At 48.8% G+C, this 17573-nt stretch overlaps 1 protein-coding gene across 6 annotated transcripts in view; it reads right to left on the minus strand.

Moving 5' to 3' along the window:
• mast2 (microtubule associated serine/threonine kinase 2) overlaps positions 1-17573 on the minus strand; it is a 341277-nt gene that overhangs the window by 122029 nt on the left and 201675 nt on the right. For all 6 annotated transcript variants that reach the window (XM_042322430.1, XM_042322426.1, XM_042322427.1 and 3 more), the window contains one exon: positions 9051-9082. In XM_042322430.1, the coding sequence (XP_042178364.1) occupies positions 9051-9082 (32 nt within the window). The remainder of the gene's footprint in view (positions 1-9050; positions 9083-17573) is intronic.

Below are 17573 nucleotides of genomic sequence, written 5' to 3' on the forward strand. Positions count from 1 at the left end.
TTTTAGGCTGGGTTTCTGTACAGCACTTTGAGATATCAGCTGATGTACGAAGGGCTATATAAATACATTTGATTTGATTAGATTTGAGCTATACCTAGCAAAGACTTATAGATGACCTGGAGCCAGTGGGTCTGGCGACGAATATGTAGCGAGGGCCAGCCGACTAGAGCATACAGGTCGCAATGGTGGGTAGAATATGGGGCTTTGGTGACAAAACGGATGGCACTGTGATAGACTACATCCAATTTGCTGAGTAGAGTGTTTGGAGGCTATTTTGTAAATGACATCGCAGAAGTCAAGGATTGGCAGGATAGTCAGTTTTACGAGGGTGTTAAGAAGCGTGGTTTGGCGGGTCATGTTTCGGAGGACGCATGACTCGACCTTCGCCTCCCGAACCCGTTGGGGAGTTGCAGCGATGAGACAAGATCGAAATTGGGGAGAAAAGGGGGGCAAAAATATAATAATAAAAAAAATATCTATTTCACGTAGATGGAGAACGTGGGTCAATTTCCGAAACAACTAAGAGTGTTGAAGCGCAAATCTCAACTTGTCCCCTGTTTTGGTGCCCTGGCCAACACGCTGTAACAGTGTGAAGCAGACCCGTGGACATGCACAGTTATTATTGTGTGTGACTATGTGAAGTGAAGTATCTCACTCATCTCAATATCCTAGCCTATTCATTGATGATAGGTCCTGCATAACTGAAGTTGCGAAACATTGCAAGCCAAGAAATTACAAGATAAAGCTTTTGATTGCCGATAGATAGGCCTAGTGAACTGTTCTGACTCTGTCTGCCTGGTGGCAGACCTGCCAATACTGTGCCCCTCCCCCTCTCTCCATCTCTCGCTATGAAAGATGTAAGTGTTTGTGTTCTTGGAAGTACGGCAAATCCTCCGTTCCAGAAATACTGAACCTTAGGAGTCGGAGTAAAATCTTGACACTGAAATAAGAGTCTGTGTGTAAGGAGTCGAGGAATCAATTATTTTGGAGTCGACTCTCCACTTCTACGTCATGGTTGTTATTAACAGTTGGAAAAATGACAGAGAAAGACAAGTGACTGCAGTCCTGTATGATAATACTTTGAGAAGTTAAATGAGAAGGAAGTGCAGCTGCATTGTGAATTCACATGTAATTTTTATGTAACTTTATCACTTTAATGGAAACCGAAAAATAAAATGGCAGTTTAAAGGTTAAAATTCCATTTGTCACATCACTCTTCTCCGGTCTTAATGGAAAGTCATTACGTAGAAGTATAAATCACTATGTCTTGTCTAGCCTATATTCTGTATCTCTTTCGTATCCACACTCCATAGCATGCTATATAGCATATGACGTTTGCGGAAAACTGAGGAGAAATGGTCTGTTCCATGTCTGCCCTCGGCTGAATCTAGTTGATGATCCCTGCTGTAGGGCCCAGTGGAGATCTGACTGGTTATAGCAGTCCCCTTTCCTCTCTCTCACCCCCCCCCTCTCTCACCCCCCTCTCTATCTCGCACCTCCTTTTTCTCTCTCACCCCCCCTCTCCATCTCACCCCCTCTCGCTCTCTCACCCCACCTCTCACACTCTCTCTCTCACCGTCCTCTCTCCCTCTCTCACCCCCTCTCACCCTCTCTCTCATCCCCCGTCTCTCTCTCTCTCACTGTCCTCTCTCACCCCCCCTCTTTCACTGTTTTCTCTTATTATTTTCTCAGCAGATCCCTCTCCATCTCATCTTAGTAACAGTGATCTAGAGAGCTCCACCAATGGTAGTGTCAGTTTCAGTGTAGCCGTTACACAATCCTATGTTTGGATGGATGAGCTCACAGACCATGCCCCGGCAACAGGTCCCTCAAGTCCTCCTCATCAACTTTCTCTAACTCCATATTCCTCTTTCCACCGGTCTTCAAGGCCATGTTATACAACACAGTACACACAATGGGGTCCTTGAAGGCTGCTACAGTACACTAGATCTGGTTGCTACAGTACAATAGATCTGGCTGCTACAGTACAATAGATCTGGCTGCTACAGTACACTATCTCTGGCTGCTACAGTACACTAGATCTGGCTGCTACAGTACACTATCTCTGGCTGCTACAGTACACTAGATCTGGCTGCTACAGTACACTAGATCTGGCTGCTACAGTACACTAGACCTGGCTGCTACAGTACACTAGATCTGGCTGCTACAGTACACTAAGTCTGGCTGCTACAGTACACTAGATCTGGCTGCTACAGTACACTAGATCTGGCTGCTACAGTACACTAGATCTGGCTGCTACAGTACAACATCTCTGGCTGCTACAGTACACTATCTCTGGCTGCTACAGGACACCATCTCTGGCTGCTACAGTACACTAGATCTGGCTGCAACAGTACAACATCTCTGGCTGCTACATGACACTAGATCTGGCTGCTACAGTACAACATCTCTGGCTGCTACAGTACACTAGACCTGGCTGCTACAGTACAATATCTCTGGCTGCTACAGTACACTAGACCTGGCTGCTAAAGTACACTATACCTGGCTGCTACAGTACACTAAGTCTGGCTGCTACAGTACACTAAGTCTGGCTGCTACAGTACACTAAGTCTGGCTGCTACAGTACACTAGGTCTGGCTGCTACAGTACACTAGATCTGGCTGCTACAGTACAACATCTCTGGCTGCTACAGTACACTAGACCTGGCTGCTACAGTACAACATCTCTGGCTGCTACAGTACACTAGACCTGGCTGCTACAGTACACTAGACCTGGCTGCTACAGTACACTATCTCTGGCTGCTACAGTACACTAGACCTGGCTGCTACAGTACATTATCTCTGGCTGCTACAGTACACCATCTCTGGCTGCTACAGTACACTAGATCTGTCTGCTACAGTACAACATCTCTGGCTGCTACAGTACACTATCTCTGGCTGCTACAGTACACTATCTCTGGCTGCTACAGTACACGAGATCTGGCTGCTACAGTACACTAGATCTGGCTGCTACAGTACACTAGACCTGGCTGCTACAGTACACTAGATCTGGCTGCTACAGAACACTAGATCTGGCTGCTACAGTACACTAGACCTGGCTGCTACAGTACAACATCTATGGCTGCTACAGGACACTATCTCTGGCTGCTACAGGACACTATCTCTGGCTGCTACAGGACACTATCTCTGGCTGCTACAGTACACTAGATCTGGCTGCTACAGTACAACATCTCTGGCTGTTACAGTACACTAGACCTGGCTGCTACAGTACACTAGACCTGGCTGCTACAGTACACTAGATTTGGCTGCTACAGTACACTAGACCTGGCTGCTACAGTACACTAGACCTGGCTGCTACAGTACACTAGACCTGGCTGCTACAGTACACTAGACCTGGCTGCTACAGTACACTAGATCTGGCTGCTACAGTACACTAGATCTGACTGCTACAGTACACTAGACCTGGCTGCTACAGTACATTAGATCTGGCTGCTACAGTACACTAGATCTGGCTGCTACAGTACACTAGATCTGGCTGCTACAGTACACTAGATCTGGCTGCTACAGTACACTAGATCTGGCTGCTACAGTACACTAGATCTGGCTGCTACAGTACACTATCTCTGGCTGCTACAGTATACTATACCTGGCTGCTACAGTACACTAGATCTGGCTGCTACAGTACACTAGACCTGGCTGCTACAGTACAACATCTCTGGCTGCTACAGGACACTATCTCTGGCTGCTACAGTACACTGGATCTGGCTGCTACAGTACAACATCTCTGGCTGCTACAGTACACTAGACCTGGCTGCTACAGTACACTAGACCTGGCTGCTACAGTAAACTAGATCTGGCTGCTACAGTATACTAGACCTGGCTGCTACAGTACACTATCTCTGGCTGCTACAGTATACTATACCTGGCTGCTACAGTACACTAGATCTGGCTGCTACAGTACACTAGACCTGGCTGCTACAGTACACTAGACCTGGCTGCTACAGTACAACATCTCTGGCTGCTACAGGACACTATCTCTGGCTGCTACAGTACACTGGATCTGGCTGCTACAGTACAATATCTCTGGCTGCTACAGTACACTAGACCTGGCTGCTACAGTACACTAGACCTGGCTGCTACAGTAAACTAGATTTGGCTGCTACAGTACACTAGACCTGGCTGCTACGGTACATTAGACCTGGCTGCTACAGTACATTATCTCTGGCTGCTACAGTACACCATCTCTGGCTGCTACAGTACACCATCTCTGGCTGCTACAGTACACTAGAACTGGCTGCTACAGTACACTAGACCTGGCTGCTACAGTACACTAGATCTGGCTGCTACAGTACAACATCTCTGGCTGCTACAGTACACTAGACCTGGCTGCTACAGTACACTAGACCTGGCTGCTACAGTACACTAGACCTGGCTGCTACAGTACACTAGACCTGGCTGCTACAGTACACTAGACCTGTCTGCTACAGTACACTAGACCTGGCTGCTACAGTACACTAGATCTGGCTGCTACAGTACACTACCTCTGGCTGCTACAGTACACTAGACCTGGCTGCTACAGTACACTATCTCTGGCTGCTACAGTACACTATCTCTGGCTGCTACAGTATACTAGACCTGGCTGCTACAGTACACTAGATCTGGCTGCTACAGTACACTAGACCTGGCTGCTACAGTACACTAGACCTGGCTGCTACAGTACACTAGATCTGGCTGCTACAGTACACTAGATCTGGCTGCTACAGTACACTATCTCTGGCTGCTACAGTACACTATCTCTGGCTGCTACAGTACACTAGATCTGGCTGCTACAGTACAACATCTCTGGCTGCTACAGTACACTAGACCTGGCTGCTACAGTACACTAGACCTGGCTGCTACAGTACACTAGACCTGGCTGCTACAGTACACTAGACCTGGCTGCTACAGTACACTAGACCTGGCTGCTACAGTACACTAGATCTGGCTGCTACAGTACACTATCTCTGGCTGCTACAGTACACTAGACCTGGCTGCTACAGTATACTAGACCTGGCTGCTACAGTACAACATCTCTGGCTGCTACAGTACACTAGATCTGGCTGCTACAGTACACTAGATCTGGCTGCTACAGTACACTAGATCTGGCTGCTACAGTACACTAGATCTGGCTGCTACAGTACACTAGATCTGGCTGCTACAGTACACTAGATCTGACTGCTACAGTACACTAGATCTGACTGCTACAGTACACTAGATCTGACTGCTACAGTACACTAGATCTGGCTGCTACAGTACACTAGATCTGGCTGCTACAGTACACTAGATCTGACTGCTACAGTACACTAGATCTGGCTGCTACAGTACACTAGACCTGGCTGCTAGAGTACACTAGACCTGGCTGCTACAGTACACTAGACCTGGCTGCTAGAGTACACTAGACCTGGCTGCTAGAGTACACTAGACCTGGCTGCTACAGTACACTAGACCTGGCTGCTACAGTACACTAGACCTGGCTGCTACAGTACACTAGAACTGGCTGCTACAGTACACTAGACCTGGCTGCTACAGTACACTAGATCTGGCTGCTACAGTACAACATCTCTGGCTGCTACAGTACACTAGACCTGGCTGCTACAGTACACTAGACCTGGCTGCTACAGTACACTAGACCTGTCTGCTACAGTACACTAGACCTGGCTGCTACAGTACACTAGACCTGGCTGCTACAGTACACTAGATCTGGCTGCTACAGTACACTACCTCTGGCTGCTACAGTACACTCTCTCTGGCTGCTACAGTACACTATCTCTGGCTGCTACAGTACACTATCTCTGGCTGCTACAGTATACTAGACCTGGCTGCTACAGTACACTAGATCTGGCTGCTACAGTACACTAGACCTGGCTGCTACAGTACACTAGACCTGGCTGCTACAGTACACTAGATCTGGCTGCTACAGTACACTAGATCTGGCTGCTACAGTACACTATCTCTGGCTGCTACAGTACACTATCTCTGGCTGCTACAGTACACTAGATCTGGCTGCTACAGTACAACATCTCTGGCTGCTACAGTACACTAGACCTGGCTGCTACAGTACACTAGACCTGGCTGCTACAGTACACTAGACCTGGCTGCTACAGTACACTAGACCTGGCTGCTACAGTACACTAGACCTGGCTGCTACAGTACACTAGACCTGGCTGCTACAGTACACTAGATCTGGCTGCTACAGTACACTATCTCTGGCTGCTACAGTACACTAGACCTGGCTGCTACAGTATACTAGACCTGGCTGCTACAGTACAACATCTCTGGCTGCTACAGTACACTAGATCTGGCTGCTACAGTACACTAGATCTGGCTGCTACAGTACACTAGATCTGGCTGCTACAGTACACTAGATCTGGCTGCTACAGTACACTAGATCTGGCTGCTACAGTACACTAGATCTGACTGCTACAGTACACTAGATCTGACTGCTACAGTACACTAGATCTGACTGCTACAGTACACTAGATCTGGCTGCTACAGTACACTAGATCTGGCTGCTACAGTACACTAGATCTGACTGCTACAGTACACTAGATCTGGCTGCTACAGTACACTAGACCTGGCTGCTAGAGTACACTAGACCTGGCTGCTACAGTACACTAGACCTGGCTGCTAGAGTACACTAGACCTGGCTGCTAGAGTACACTAGACCTGGCTGCTAGAGTACACTAGACCTGGCTGCTAGAGTACACTAGACCTGGCTGCTACAGTACACTAGACCTGGCTGCTACAGTACACTAGACCTGGCTGCTACAGTACACTAGACCTGGCTGCTACAGTACACTAGACCTGGCTGCTACAGTATACTAGACCTGGCTGCTACAGTACACTATACCTGGCTGCTACAGTACACTCTCTCTGGCTGCTACAGTACACTCTCTCTGGCTGCTACAGTACACTCTCTCTGGCTGCTACAGTACACTCTCTCTGGCTGCTACAGGACACTATCTCTGGCTGCTACAGGACACTATCTCTGGCTGCTACAGTACACTAGACCTGGCTGCTACAGTACACTAGATCTGGCTGCTACAGTACACTAGATCTGGCTGCTACAGTACAACATCTCTGGCTGCTACAGTACAACATCTCTGGCTGCTACAGGACACTATCTCTGGCTGCTACAGTACACTATCTCTGGCTGCTACAGTACACTATCTCTGGCTGCTACAGTACACTAGACCTGGCTGCTACAGTACACTAGATCTGGCTGCTACAGTACACTAGATCTGGCTGCTACAGTACAACATCTCTGGCTGCTACAGTACAACATCTCTGGCTGCTACAGGACACTATCTCTGGCTGCTACAGTACACTATCTCTGGCTGCTACAGTACACTATCTCTGGCTGCTACAGTACACTAGATCTGGCTGCTACAGTACAACATCTCTGGCTGCTACAGTACACTAGACCTGGCTGCTACAGTACACTAGACCTGGCTGCTACAGTACACTAGACCTGGCTGCTACAGTACACTAGACCTGGCTGCTACAGTACACTAGACCTGGCTGCTACAGTACACTAGATCTGGCTGCTACAGTACACTAGATCTGGCTGCTACAGTACACTATCTCTGGCTGCTACAGTATACTAGACCTGGCTGCTACAGTACAACATCTCTGGCTGCTACAGTATACTAGACCTGGCTGCTACAGTACAACATCTCTGGCTGCTACAGTACACTAGACCTGGCTGCTACAGTATACTAGACCTGGCTGCTACAGTCTACTAGACCTGGCTGCTACAGTCTACTAGACCTGGCTGCTACAGTCTACTAGACCTGGCTGCTACAGTCTACTATACCTGGCTGCTACAGTACACTAGATCTGGCTGCTACAGTACACTAGATCTGGCTGCTACAGTACACTATAGATCTGGCTGCTACTGTACACTAGATCTGGCTGCTACAGTACACTAGATCTGGCTGCTACAGTACACTAGATCTGGCTGCTACAGTACAACATCTCTGGCTGCTACAGTACAACATCTCTGGCTGCTACAGGACACTATCTCTGGCTGCTACAGTACACTATCTCTGGCTGCTACAGTACACTATCTCTGGCTGCTACAGTACACTAGATCTGGCTGCTACAGTACAACATCTCTGGCTGCTACAGTACACTAGACCTGGCTGCTACAGTACACTAGACCTGGCTGCTACAGTACACTAGACCTGGCTGCTACAGTACACTAGACCTGGCTGCTACAGTACACTAGACCTGGCTGCTACAGTACACTAGACCTGGCTGCTACAGTACACTAGATCTGGCTGCTACAGTACACTAGATCTGGCTGCTACAGTACACTATCTCTGGCTGCTACAGTATACTAGACCTGGCTGCTACAGTACAACATCTCTGGCTGCTACAGTATACTAGACCTGGCTGCTACAGTACAACATCTCTGGCTGCTACAGTACACTAGACCTGGCTGCTACAGTATACTAGACCTGGCTGCTACAGTACAACATCTCTGGCTGCTACAGTCTACTAGACCTGGCTGCTACAGTCTACTAGACCTGGCTGCTACAGTCTACTAGACCTGGCTGCTACAGTCTACTAGACCTGGCTGCTACAGTCTACTATACCTGGCTGCTACAGTACACTAGATCTGGCTGCTACAGTACACTAGATCTGGCTGCTACAGTACACTATAGATCTGGCTGCTACTGTACACTAGATCTGGCTGCTACAGTACACTAGATCTGGCTGCTACAGTACACTAGATCTGGCTGCTACAGTACACTAGACCTGGCTGCTACAGTACACTACATCTGGCTGCTACAGTACACTACATCTGGCTGCTACAGTACACTAGATCTGGCTGCTACAGTACACTACATCTGGCTGCTACAGTACACTAGACCTGGCTGCTACAGTACACTACATCTGGCTGCTACAGTACACTACATCTGGCTGCTACAGTACACTAGATCTGGCTTTCCTGTTTAGAGACAGACAGAGAGAAAGACGCCTCTGCACTCAGGGGGTCTGAAGAAGTTAATCAAGAATAGAGATAGAATGGTGACAAGTACTCACAAACTGGCCCTCCTTGGAAGACTGAGCTCCTTCTGCAAGAGAGAGAGAGAGAGAAATGTCAGTGTGGTTGTCATCAGTTAGAAATATGGATGAATACAGTGTTAAATTGGTTTGCTATTTGGGATGTAAATAAAATGTATTCTGCTTTAATAGACATTTCTGCTTGACATCAAGAGGAAAAGCATGTGTCATTAATACCCTGAGAATTGCACTAGGTGGCACTGTGATACCATCTAAATTGGATGAGTAGAAAAGCAAATAGCAATGTATTGTTTACATGTGGTGTACACAGAGCACAACATCATGGTGATCAATGGTTTATGTTTTAATGGTCAATGACAGGTATTCACAGCTTGTTCAGTGTAAATACACAATCTAGAAGTAGGTTATTTCCATCCAAATGAGATTCCTTGACCTTCAGTTCTCAAACACATCCACTAGGTGGCAGAGGAGTACCAATAGCAAGGGCCAAGCCAGAGAAACTGCTCTCCGTTTAGAGGACAAGATTCTGTAGCTACAACAGCAGGTTCTGTAGCTACAACAGCAGGTTCTGTAGCTACAACAGCAGGTTCTGTAGCTATATAGTAAAAGGTTATGTCGCAATAGTAGCACGTTCTGTCGCTACAACAGCAGGTTCTGTCGCTACAACAGCAGGTTCTGTCGCTACAACAGCAGGTTCTGTCGCTACAACAGCAGGTTCTGTCGCTACAACAGCAGGTTCTGTCACTACAACAGCAGGTTCTGTAGCTATATAGTAGCAGGTTCTGTCGCTACAACAGCAGGTTCTGTAGCTATATAATAGCAGGTTCTGTCGCTACAACAGCAGGTTCTGTCGCTACAACAGCAGGGTCTGTAGCTATAGTAGCATGTTTTGTCACTACAACAGCAGGTTCTGTAGCGTTAGTAGCAGGTTCTGTAGCTATATAGTAGCAGGTTCTGTAGCTATAGTAGCAGGTTCTGTCACTACAACAGCAGGTTCTGTCGCTACAACAGCAGGTTCTGTAGCTATAGTATCAGGTTCTGTCGCTACAACAGCAGGTTCTGTCGCTATATAGTAGCAGGTTGTGTAGCTATATAGTGGCAGGTTCTGTAGCTATAGTAGCAGGTTCTGTAGCTATAGTAGCAGGTTCTGTTGCTACAACAGCAGGTTCTGTAGCTATAGTAGCAGGTTCTGTAGCTATAGTAGCAGGTTCTGTCGCTACAACAGCAGGTTCTGTCGCTACAACAGCAGGTTCTGTCGCTACAACAGCAGGTTCTGTCGCTACAACAGCAGGTTTTGTAGCTATAGTACCAGGTTCTGTCGCTATAGTAGCAGGTTCTGTTGCAATAGTAGCTGGTTCAGTAGCTACAACAGCAGGTTCTGTAGCTATAGTAGCAGGTTCTGTACCTATATAGTAGCAGGTTCTGGAGTTACAACAGCAGGTTCTGTAGCTATATAGTAGCAGGTTCTGTAGCTATAGTAGCAGGTTCTGTCGCTACAACAGCAGGTCCTGTAGCTATAGTAGCAGGTTCTGTCGCTACAACAGCAGGTTCTGTAGCTATATAGTAGCAGGTTCTGTTGCAATAGTAGCTGGTTCAGTAGCTACAACAGCAGGTTCTGTAGCTATAGTAGCAGGTTCTGTACCTATATAGTAGCAGGTTCTGGAGCTACAACAGCAGGTTCTGTAGCTATATAGTAGCAGGTTCTGTAGCTATAGTAGCAGGTTCTGTCACTACAACAGCAGGTTCTGTAGCTATAGTAGCAGGTTCTGTCGCTACAACAGCAGGTTCTGTAGCTATATAGTAGCAGGTTCTGTAGCTACAACAGCAGCTTATGTCGCTACAACAGCAGGTTCTGTAGCTATAGTAGCAGGTTCTGTCGCTACAACAGCAGGTTCTGTAGAAATAGTAGCAGGTTCTGTCGCTACAACAGCAGGTTCTGTAGCTATAGTAGCAGGTTCTGTCGCTACAACAGCAGGTTCTGTAGCTATAGTAGCAGGTTCTGTAGCTATAGTAGCAGGTTCTGTCGCTACAACAGCAGGTTCTGTCGCTATAGTAGCAGGTTCTGTTGCTACAACAGCAGGTTCTGTAGCTATAGTAGCAGGTTCTGTAGAAATAGTAGCAGGTTCTGTCGCTACAACAGCAGGTTCTGTAGCTATAGTAGCAGGTTCTGTTGCTACAACAGCAGGTTCTGTAGCTATAGTAGCAGGTTCTGTAGCTATAGTAGCAGGTTCTGTCGCTACAACAGCAGGTTCTGTCGCTACAACAGCAGGTTCTGTCGCTACAACAGCAGGTTCTGTCGCTACAACAGCAGGTTTTGTAGCTATAGTACCAGGTTCTGTCGCTATAGTAGCAGGTTCTGTTGCAATAGTAGCTGGTTCAGTAGCTACAACAGCAGGTTATGTAGCTATAGTAGCAGGTTCTGTACCTATATAGTAGCAGGTTCTGGAGTTACAACAGCAGGTTCTGTAGCTATATAGTAGCAGGTTCTGTAGCTATAGTAGCAGGTTCTGTCGCTACAACAGCAGGTCCTGTAGCTATAGTAGCAGGTTCTGTCGCTACAACAGCAGGTTCTGTAGCTATATAGTAGCAGGTTCTGTTGCAATAGTAGCTGGTTCAGTAGCTACAACAGCAGGTTCTGTAGCTATAGTAGCAGGTTCTGTACCTATATAGTAGCAGGTTCTGGAGCTACAACAGCAGGTTCTGTAGCTATATAGTAGCAGGTTCTGTAGCTATAGTAGCAGGTTCTGTCACTACAACAGCAGGTTCTGTAGCTATAGTAGCAGGTTCTGTCGCTACAACAGCAGGTTCTGTAGCTATATAGTAGCAGGTTCTGTAGCTACAACAGCAGCTTATGTCGCTACAACAGCAGGTTCTGTAGCTATAGTAGCAGGTTCTGTCGCTACAACAGCAGGTTCTGTAGAAATAGTAGCAGGTTCTGTCGCTACAACAGCAGGTTCTGTAGCTATAGTAGCAGGTTCTGTCGCTACAACAGCAGGTTCTGTAGCTATAGTAGCAGGTTCTGTAGCTATAGTAGCAGGTTCTGTCGCTACAACAGCAGGTTCTGTCGCTATAGTAGCAGGTTCTGTTGCTACAACAGCAGGTTCTGTAGCTATAGTAGCAGGTTCTGTAGAAATAGTAGCAGGTTCTGTCGCTACAACAGCAGGTTCTGTAGCTATAGTAGCAGGTTCTGTTGCTACAACAGCAGGTTCTGTAGCTATAGTAGCAGGTTCTGTAGCTATAGTAGCAGGTTCTGTCGCTACAACAGCAGGTTCTGTCGCTACAACAGCAGGTTCTGTCGCTACAACAGCAGGTTCTGTCGCTACAACAGCAGGTTTTGTAGCTATAGTACCAGGTTCTGTCGCTATAGTAGCAGGTTCTGTTGCAATAGTAGCTGGTTCAGTAGCTACAACAGCAGGTTCTGTAGCTATAGTAGCAGGTTCTGTACCTATATAGTAGCAGGTTCTGGAGTTACAACAGCAGGTTCTGTAGCTATATAGTAGCAGGTTCTGTAGCTATAGTAGCAGGTTCTGTCGCTACAACAGCAGGTCCTGTAGCTATAGTAGCAGGTTCTGTCGCTACAACAGCAGGTTCTGTAGCTATATAGTAGCAGGTTCTGTTGCAATAGTAGCAGGTTCTGTCGCTACAACAGCAGGTTCTGTCGCTACAACAGCAGGTTCTGTCACTACAACAGCAGGTTCTGTAGCTATATAGTAGCAGGTTCTGTCGCTACAACAGCAGGTTCTGTAGCTATATAATAGCAGGTTCTGTCGCTACAACAGCAGGTTCTGTCGCTACAACAGCAGGGTCTGTAGCTATAGTAGCATGTTTTGTCACTACAACAGCAGGTTCTGTAGCGTTAGTAGCAGGTTCTGTAGCTATATAGTAGCAGGTTCTGTAGCTATAGTAGCAGGTTCTGTCACTACAACAGCAGGTTCTGTCGCTACAACAGCAGGTTCTGTAGCTATAGTATCAGGTTCTGTCGCTACAACAGCAGGTTCTGTCGCTATATAGTAGCAGGTTGTGTAGCTATATAGTGGCAGGTTCTGTAGCTATAGTAGCAGGTTCTGTAGCTATAGTAGCAGGTTCTGTTGCTACAACAGCAGGTTCTGTAGCTATAGTAGCAGGTTCTGTAGCTATAGTAGCAGGTTCTGTCGCTACAACAGCAGGTTCTGTCGCTACAACAGCAGGTTCTGTCGCTACAACAGCAGGTTCTGTCGCTACAACAGCAGGTTTTGTAGCTATAGTACCAGGTTCTGTCGCTATAGTAGCAGGTTCTGTTGCAATAGTAGCTGGTTCAGTAGCTACAACAGCAGGTTCTGTAGCTATAGTAGCAGGTTCTGTACCTATATAGTAGCAGGTTCTGGAGTTACAACAGCAGGTTCTGTAGCTATATAGTAGCAGGTTCTGTAGCTATAGTAGCAGGTTCTGTCGCTACAACAGCAGGTCCTGTAGCTATAGTAGCAGGTTCTGTCGCTACAACAGCAGGTTCTGTAGCTATATAGTAGCAGGTTCTGTTGCAATAGTAGCTGGTTCAGTAGCTACAACAGCAGGTTCTGTAGCTATAGTAGCAGGTTCTGTACCTATATAGTAGCAGGTTCTGGAGCTACAACAGCAGGTTCTGTAGCTATATAGTAGCAGGTTCTGTAGCTATAGTAGCAGGTTCTGTCACTACAACAGCAGGTTCTGTAGCTATAGTAGCAGGTTCTGTCGCTACAACAGCAGGTTCTGTAGCTATATAGTAGCAGGTTCTGTAGCTACAACAGCAGCTTATGTCGCTACAACAGCAGGTTCTGTAGCTATAGTAGCAGGTTCTGTCGCTACAACAGCAGGTTCTGTAGAAATAGTAGCAGGTTCTGTCGCTACAACAGCAGGTTCTGTAGCTATAGTAGCAGGTTCTGTCGCTACAACAGCAGGTTCTGTAGCTATAGTAGCAGGTTCTGTAGCTATAGTAGCAGGTTCTGTCGCTACAACAGCAGGTTCTGTCGCTATAGTAGCAGGTTCTGTTGCTACAACAGCAGGTTCTGTAGCTATAGTAGCAGGTTCTGTAGAAATAGTAGCAGGTTCTGTCGCTACAACAGCAGGTTCTGTAGCTATAGTAGCAGGTTCTGTTGCTACAACAGCAGGTTCTGTAGCTATAGTAGCAGGTTCTGTAGCTATAGTAGCAGGTTCTGTCGCTACAACAGCAGGTTCTGTCGCTACAACAGCAGGTTCTGTCGCTACAACAGCAGGTTCTGTCGCTACAACAGCAGGTTTTGTAGCTATAGTACCAGGTTCTGTCGCTATAGTAGCAGGTTCTGTTGCAATAGTAGCTGGTTCAGTAGCTACAACAGCAGGTTCTGTAGCTATAGTAGCAGGTTCTGTACCTATATAGTAGCAGGTTCTGGAGTTACAACAGCAGGTTCTGTAGCTATATAGTAGCAGGTTCTGTAGCTATAGTAGCAGGTTCTGTCGCTACAACAGCAGGTCCTGTAGCTATAGTAGCAGGTTCTGTCGCTACAACAGCAGGTTCTGTAGCTATATAGTAGCAGGTTCTGTTGCAATAGTAGCTGGTTCAGTAGCTACAACAGCAGGTTCTGTAGCTATAGTAGCAGGTTCTGTACCTATATAGTAGCAGGTTCTGGAGCTACAACAGCAGGTTCTGTAGCTATATAGTAGCAGGTTCTGTAGCTATAGTAGCAGGTTCTGTCACTACAACAGCAGGTTCTGTAGCTATAGTAGCAGGTTCTGTCGCTACAACAGCAGGTTCTGTAGCTATATAGTAGCAGGTTCTGTAGCTACAACAGCAGCTTATGTCGCTACAACAGCAGGTTCTGTAGCTATAGTAGCAGGTTCTGTCGCTACAACAGCAGGTTCTGTAGAAATAGTAGCAGGTTCTGTCGCTACAACAGCAGGTTCTGTAGCTATAGTAGCAGGTTCTGTCGCTACAACAGCAGGTTCTGTCGCTACAACAGCAGGTTCTCTAGCCCCTTGGTCAACATGTTCACAACAACAGCTGCTTTGGTCTCAATAACAAATGATGTGTACTCAAAGACAAAGCACCAACACAGAACTATCTGACTACTGCCTGAAAGACAGAACACAGAGAGAGAGAAAGTATGGGGGAGAAAACATGACTGTTGGAGAGAAAGCACCTGGTCACAAAGACAGACAGACGGAGAGAAAAAGACAGAAATGGAGAGAAAGAGACTGAAAGACAGATTGATATAGGGAGCAGTATTCTGAGCCTGTACTGCAGGCATCTGCTGCTCCAAATAACCAACCATGGTGGATCTATCAAGTCCACTGCCTGTCTCCCTGCCTGACTCCCTGCCTGCCCGCCTGTCTCCCTGCCTGTCTCCCTGCCTGACTCCCTGCCTGACTCCCTGCCTGACTCCCTGCCTGCCCGCCTATCTCCCTGCCTGACTCCCTGCCTGCCCGCCTGTCTGTCTCCCTGCCTGCCCGCCTGTCTGTCTCCCTGCCTGCCTGCCCGTCTCCCTGCCCGCCCGCCTGTCTCCCTGCCTGCCCACCTGTCTCCCTGCCCGTCTCCCTGCCTGCCCGCCCGTCTCCCTGCCTGCCCGCCCGTCTCCCTGCCTGCCCGCCCGTCTCCCTGCCTGCCCGCCCGTCTCCCTGCCTGCCCGCCCCGTCTCCCTGCCTGCCCGCCCGACTCCCTGCCTGCACGCCCGTCTCCCTGCCTGCACGCCCGTCTCCCTGCCTGCCCGCCCGTCTCCCTGCCTGCCCGCCCCCTGCCTGCCCGCCCGCCCGACTCCCTGCCCGCCCGCCCGACTCCCTGCCCGCCAGCCCGTCTCCCTGCCTGTCCGCCCGTCTCCCTGCCTGCACACCCGTCTCCCTGCCTGCACGCCCGTCTCCCTGCCTGCACGCCCGTCTCCCTGCCTGCACACCCGTCTCCCTGCCTGCACGCCCGTCTCCCTGCCTGCACGCCCGTCTCCCTCCCTCCCTCCCTGCCTGTCTCCATCCCTGCCTGCCTCCCTCCCTCCCTCCCTGCCTGTCTCCCTACCTGTCTCCCTCCCTGCCTGCCTCCCTCCCTCCCTGCCTGCCTGCCTCCCTCTCTGCCTCCCTCTCTGCCTGCCTCCCTCCCTGCCTGCCTGCCTGCCTCCCTGCCTCCCTCCCTCCCTCCCTCCCTGCCAGTCTTCCTCCCTGCCCGTCTGTCTCCCTCTCTGCCTGTCTCCCCACCTCTCCCCCCCGACTCAGGATGGCCGTCTCCACAGCACTGATCCCCCTCCCTCTCGTTCACCTTCTCTCTAGAGTATACTAGTATTATGAATTATTAGTGCATGATGAGCTAATGCAGTGCGTGGGAGAAAACACGTGCGTGTCTATGCTCCGCAGTGTGGAGTGTTAGTGTGAGTAAGTCGGGGCTTCTGAGTCAGCGAAACTCTGCATTTTCTAGAGTTTCTAAATGAACAACAACAACAACAACAACAACATAGCCCTCAGGAGTAAACAGGCTGATTCCATTGGAGAACAGAACAGGACTAATGTCATTGACAGCGTGTCTGTGTGCTGCAGAGCCCGGTAACACATTACCTCTATTCCCCTCTCTCTGAAGGCCAAGAGGCCTCAACTCAATTAGCCTGTTCAGAGCTCAGCTGGAGAGCTCAGCAGACCGGCTGATGTATTGATCTTATCAGGGGACTGGAGTGAGCAGGACCAGACCCACTAACTCCATGGAGGAGGAGGAGGAAGAGGAAGGTCAGGCAACACAGTGACACAAGACAGGATACTTTCATTAATACAGCTTTATTATGAGGGTTCAGGGGCTGAAGAGAGAGTGACAGAGGGGGGAAATGGAACGAGAGAGGAAAGGGAGAAGAGAGAGGAAGGGTGGGAGGGGAGAGAGGAAAGGGAGGGGAGAGAGGAAAGGGAGAAGAGAGAGGAAGGGTGGGAGGGGAGAGAGGAAAGGGAGGGGAGAGAGGAAAGGGAGAAGAGAGAGGAAGGGTGGGAGGGGAGAGAGGAAAGGGAGGGGAGAGAGGAAAGGGAGAAGAGAGAGGAAGGGTGGGGGGGAGAGAGGAAAGGGAGAAGAGAGAGGAAGGGTGGGAGGGGAGAGAGGAAAGGGAGGGGAGAGAGGAAAGGGAGGGGAGAGAGGAAGGGTGGGAGGGGAGAGAGGAAAGGGAGAAGAGAGAGGAAGGGTGGGAGGGGAGAGAGGAAAGGGAGAAGGGAGAGGAAAGGGAGAAGAGAGAGGGACGTTGGGAGGGGAGAGAGTAAAGGGAGAAGAGAGAGGAAAGAGAGAAGAGAGAGGAAGGGTGGGAGGGGAGAGAGGAAAGGGAGAAGAGAGAGGAAAGGGAGAAGAGGAAAGGGAGAAGAGAGAGGAAAGGGAGAAGAGAGAGGAAAGGGAGAAGAGAGAGTAAAGAGAGAAGAGAGAGGAAAGGGAGAAGAGAGAGGAAAGGGAGAAGAGAGAGGAAGGGTGGGAGGGGAGAGAGGAAAGGGAGGAGAGAGAGGAAAGGGAGAAGAGAGAGGAAAGAGAGAAGAGAGAGGAAAGGGAGAAGAGAGAGGAAAGAGAGAAGAGAGAGGAAAGGGAGAAGAGAGAGGAAAGGGAGGAGAGAG

This window comes from Oncorhynchus tshawytscha, linkage group LG05 (assembly GCF_018296145.1).
Source record: "Oncorhynchus tshawytscha isolate Ot180627B linkage group LG05, Otsh_v2.0, whole genome shotgun sequence".
Taxonomy (NCBI): Eukaryota; Metazoa; Chordata; class Actinopteri; order Salmoniformes; family Salmonidae; genus Oncorhynchus; species Oncorhynchus tshawytscha.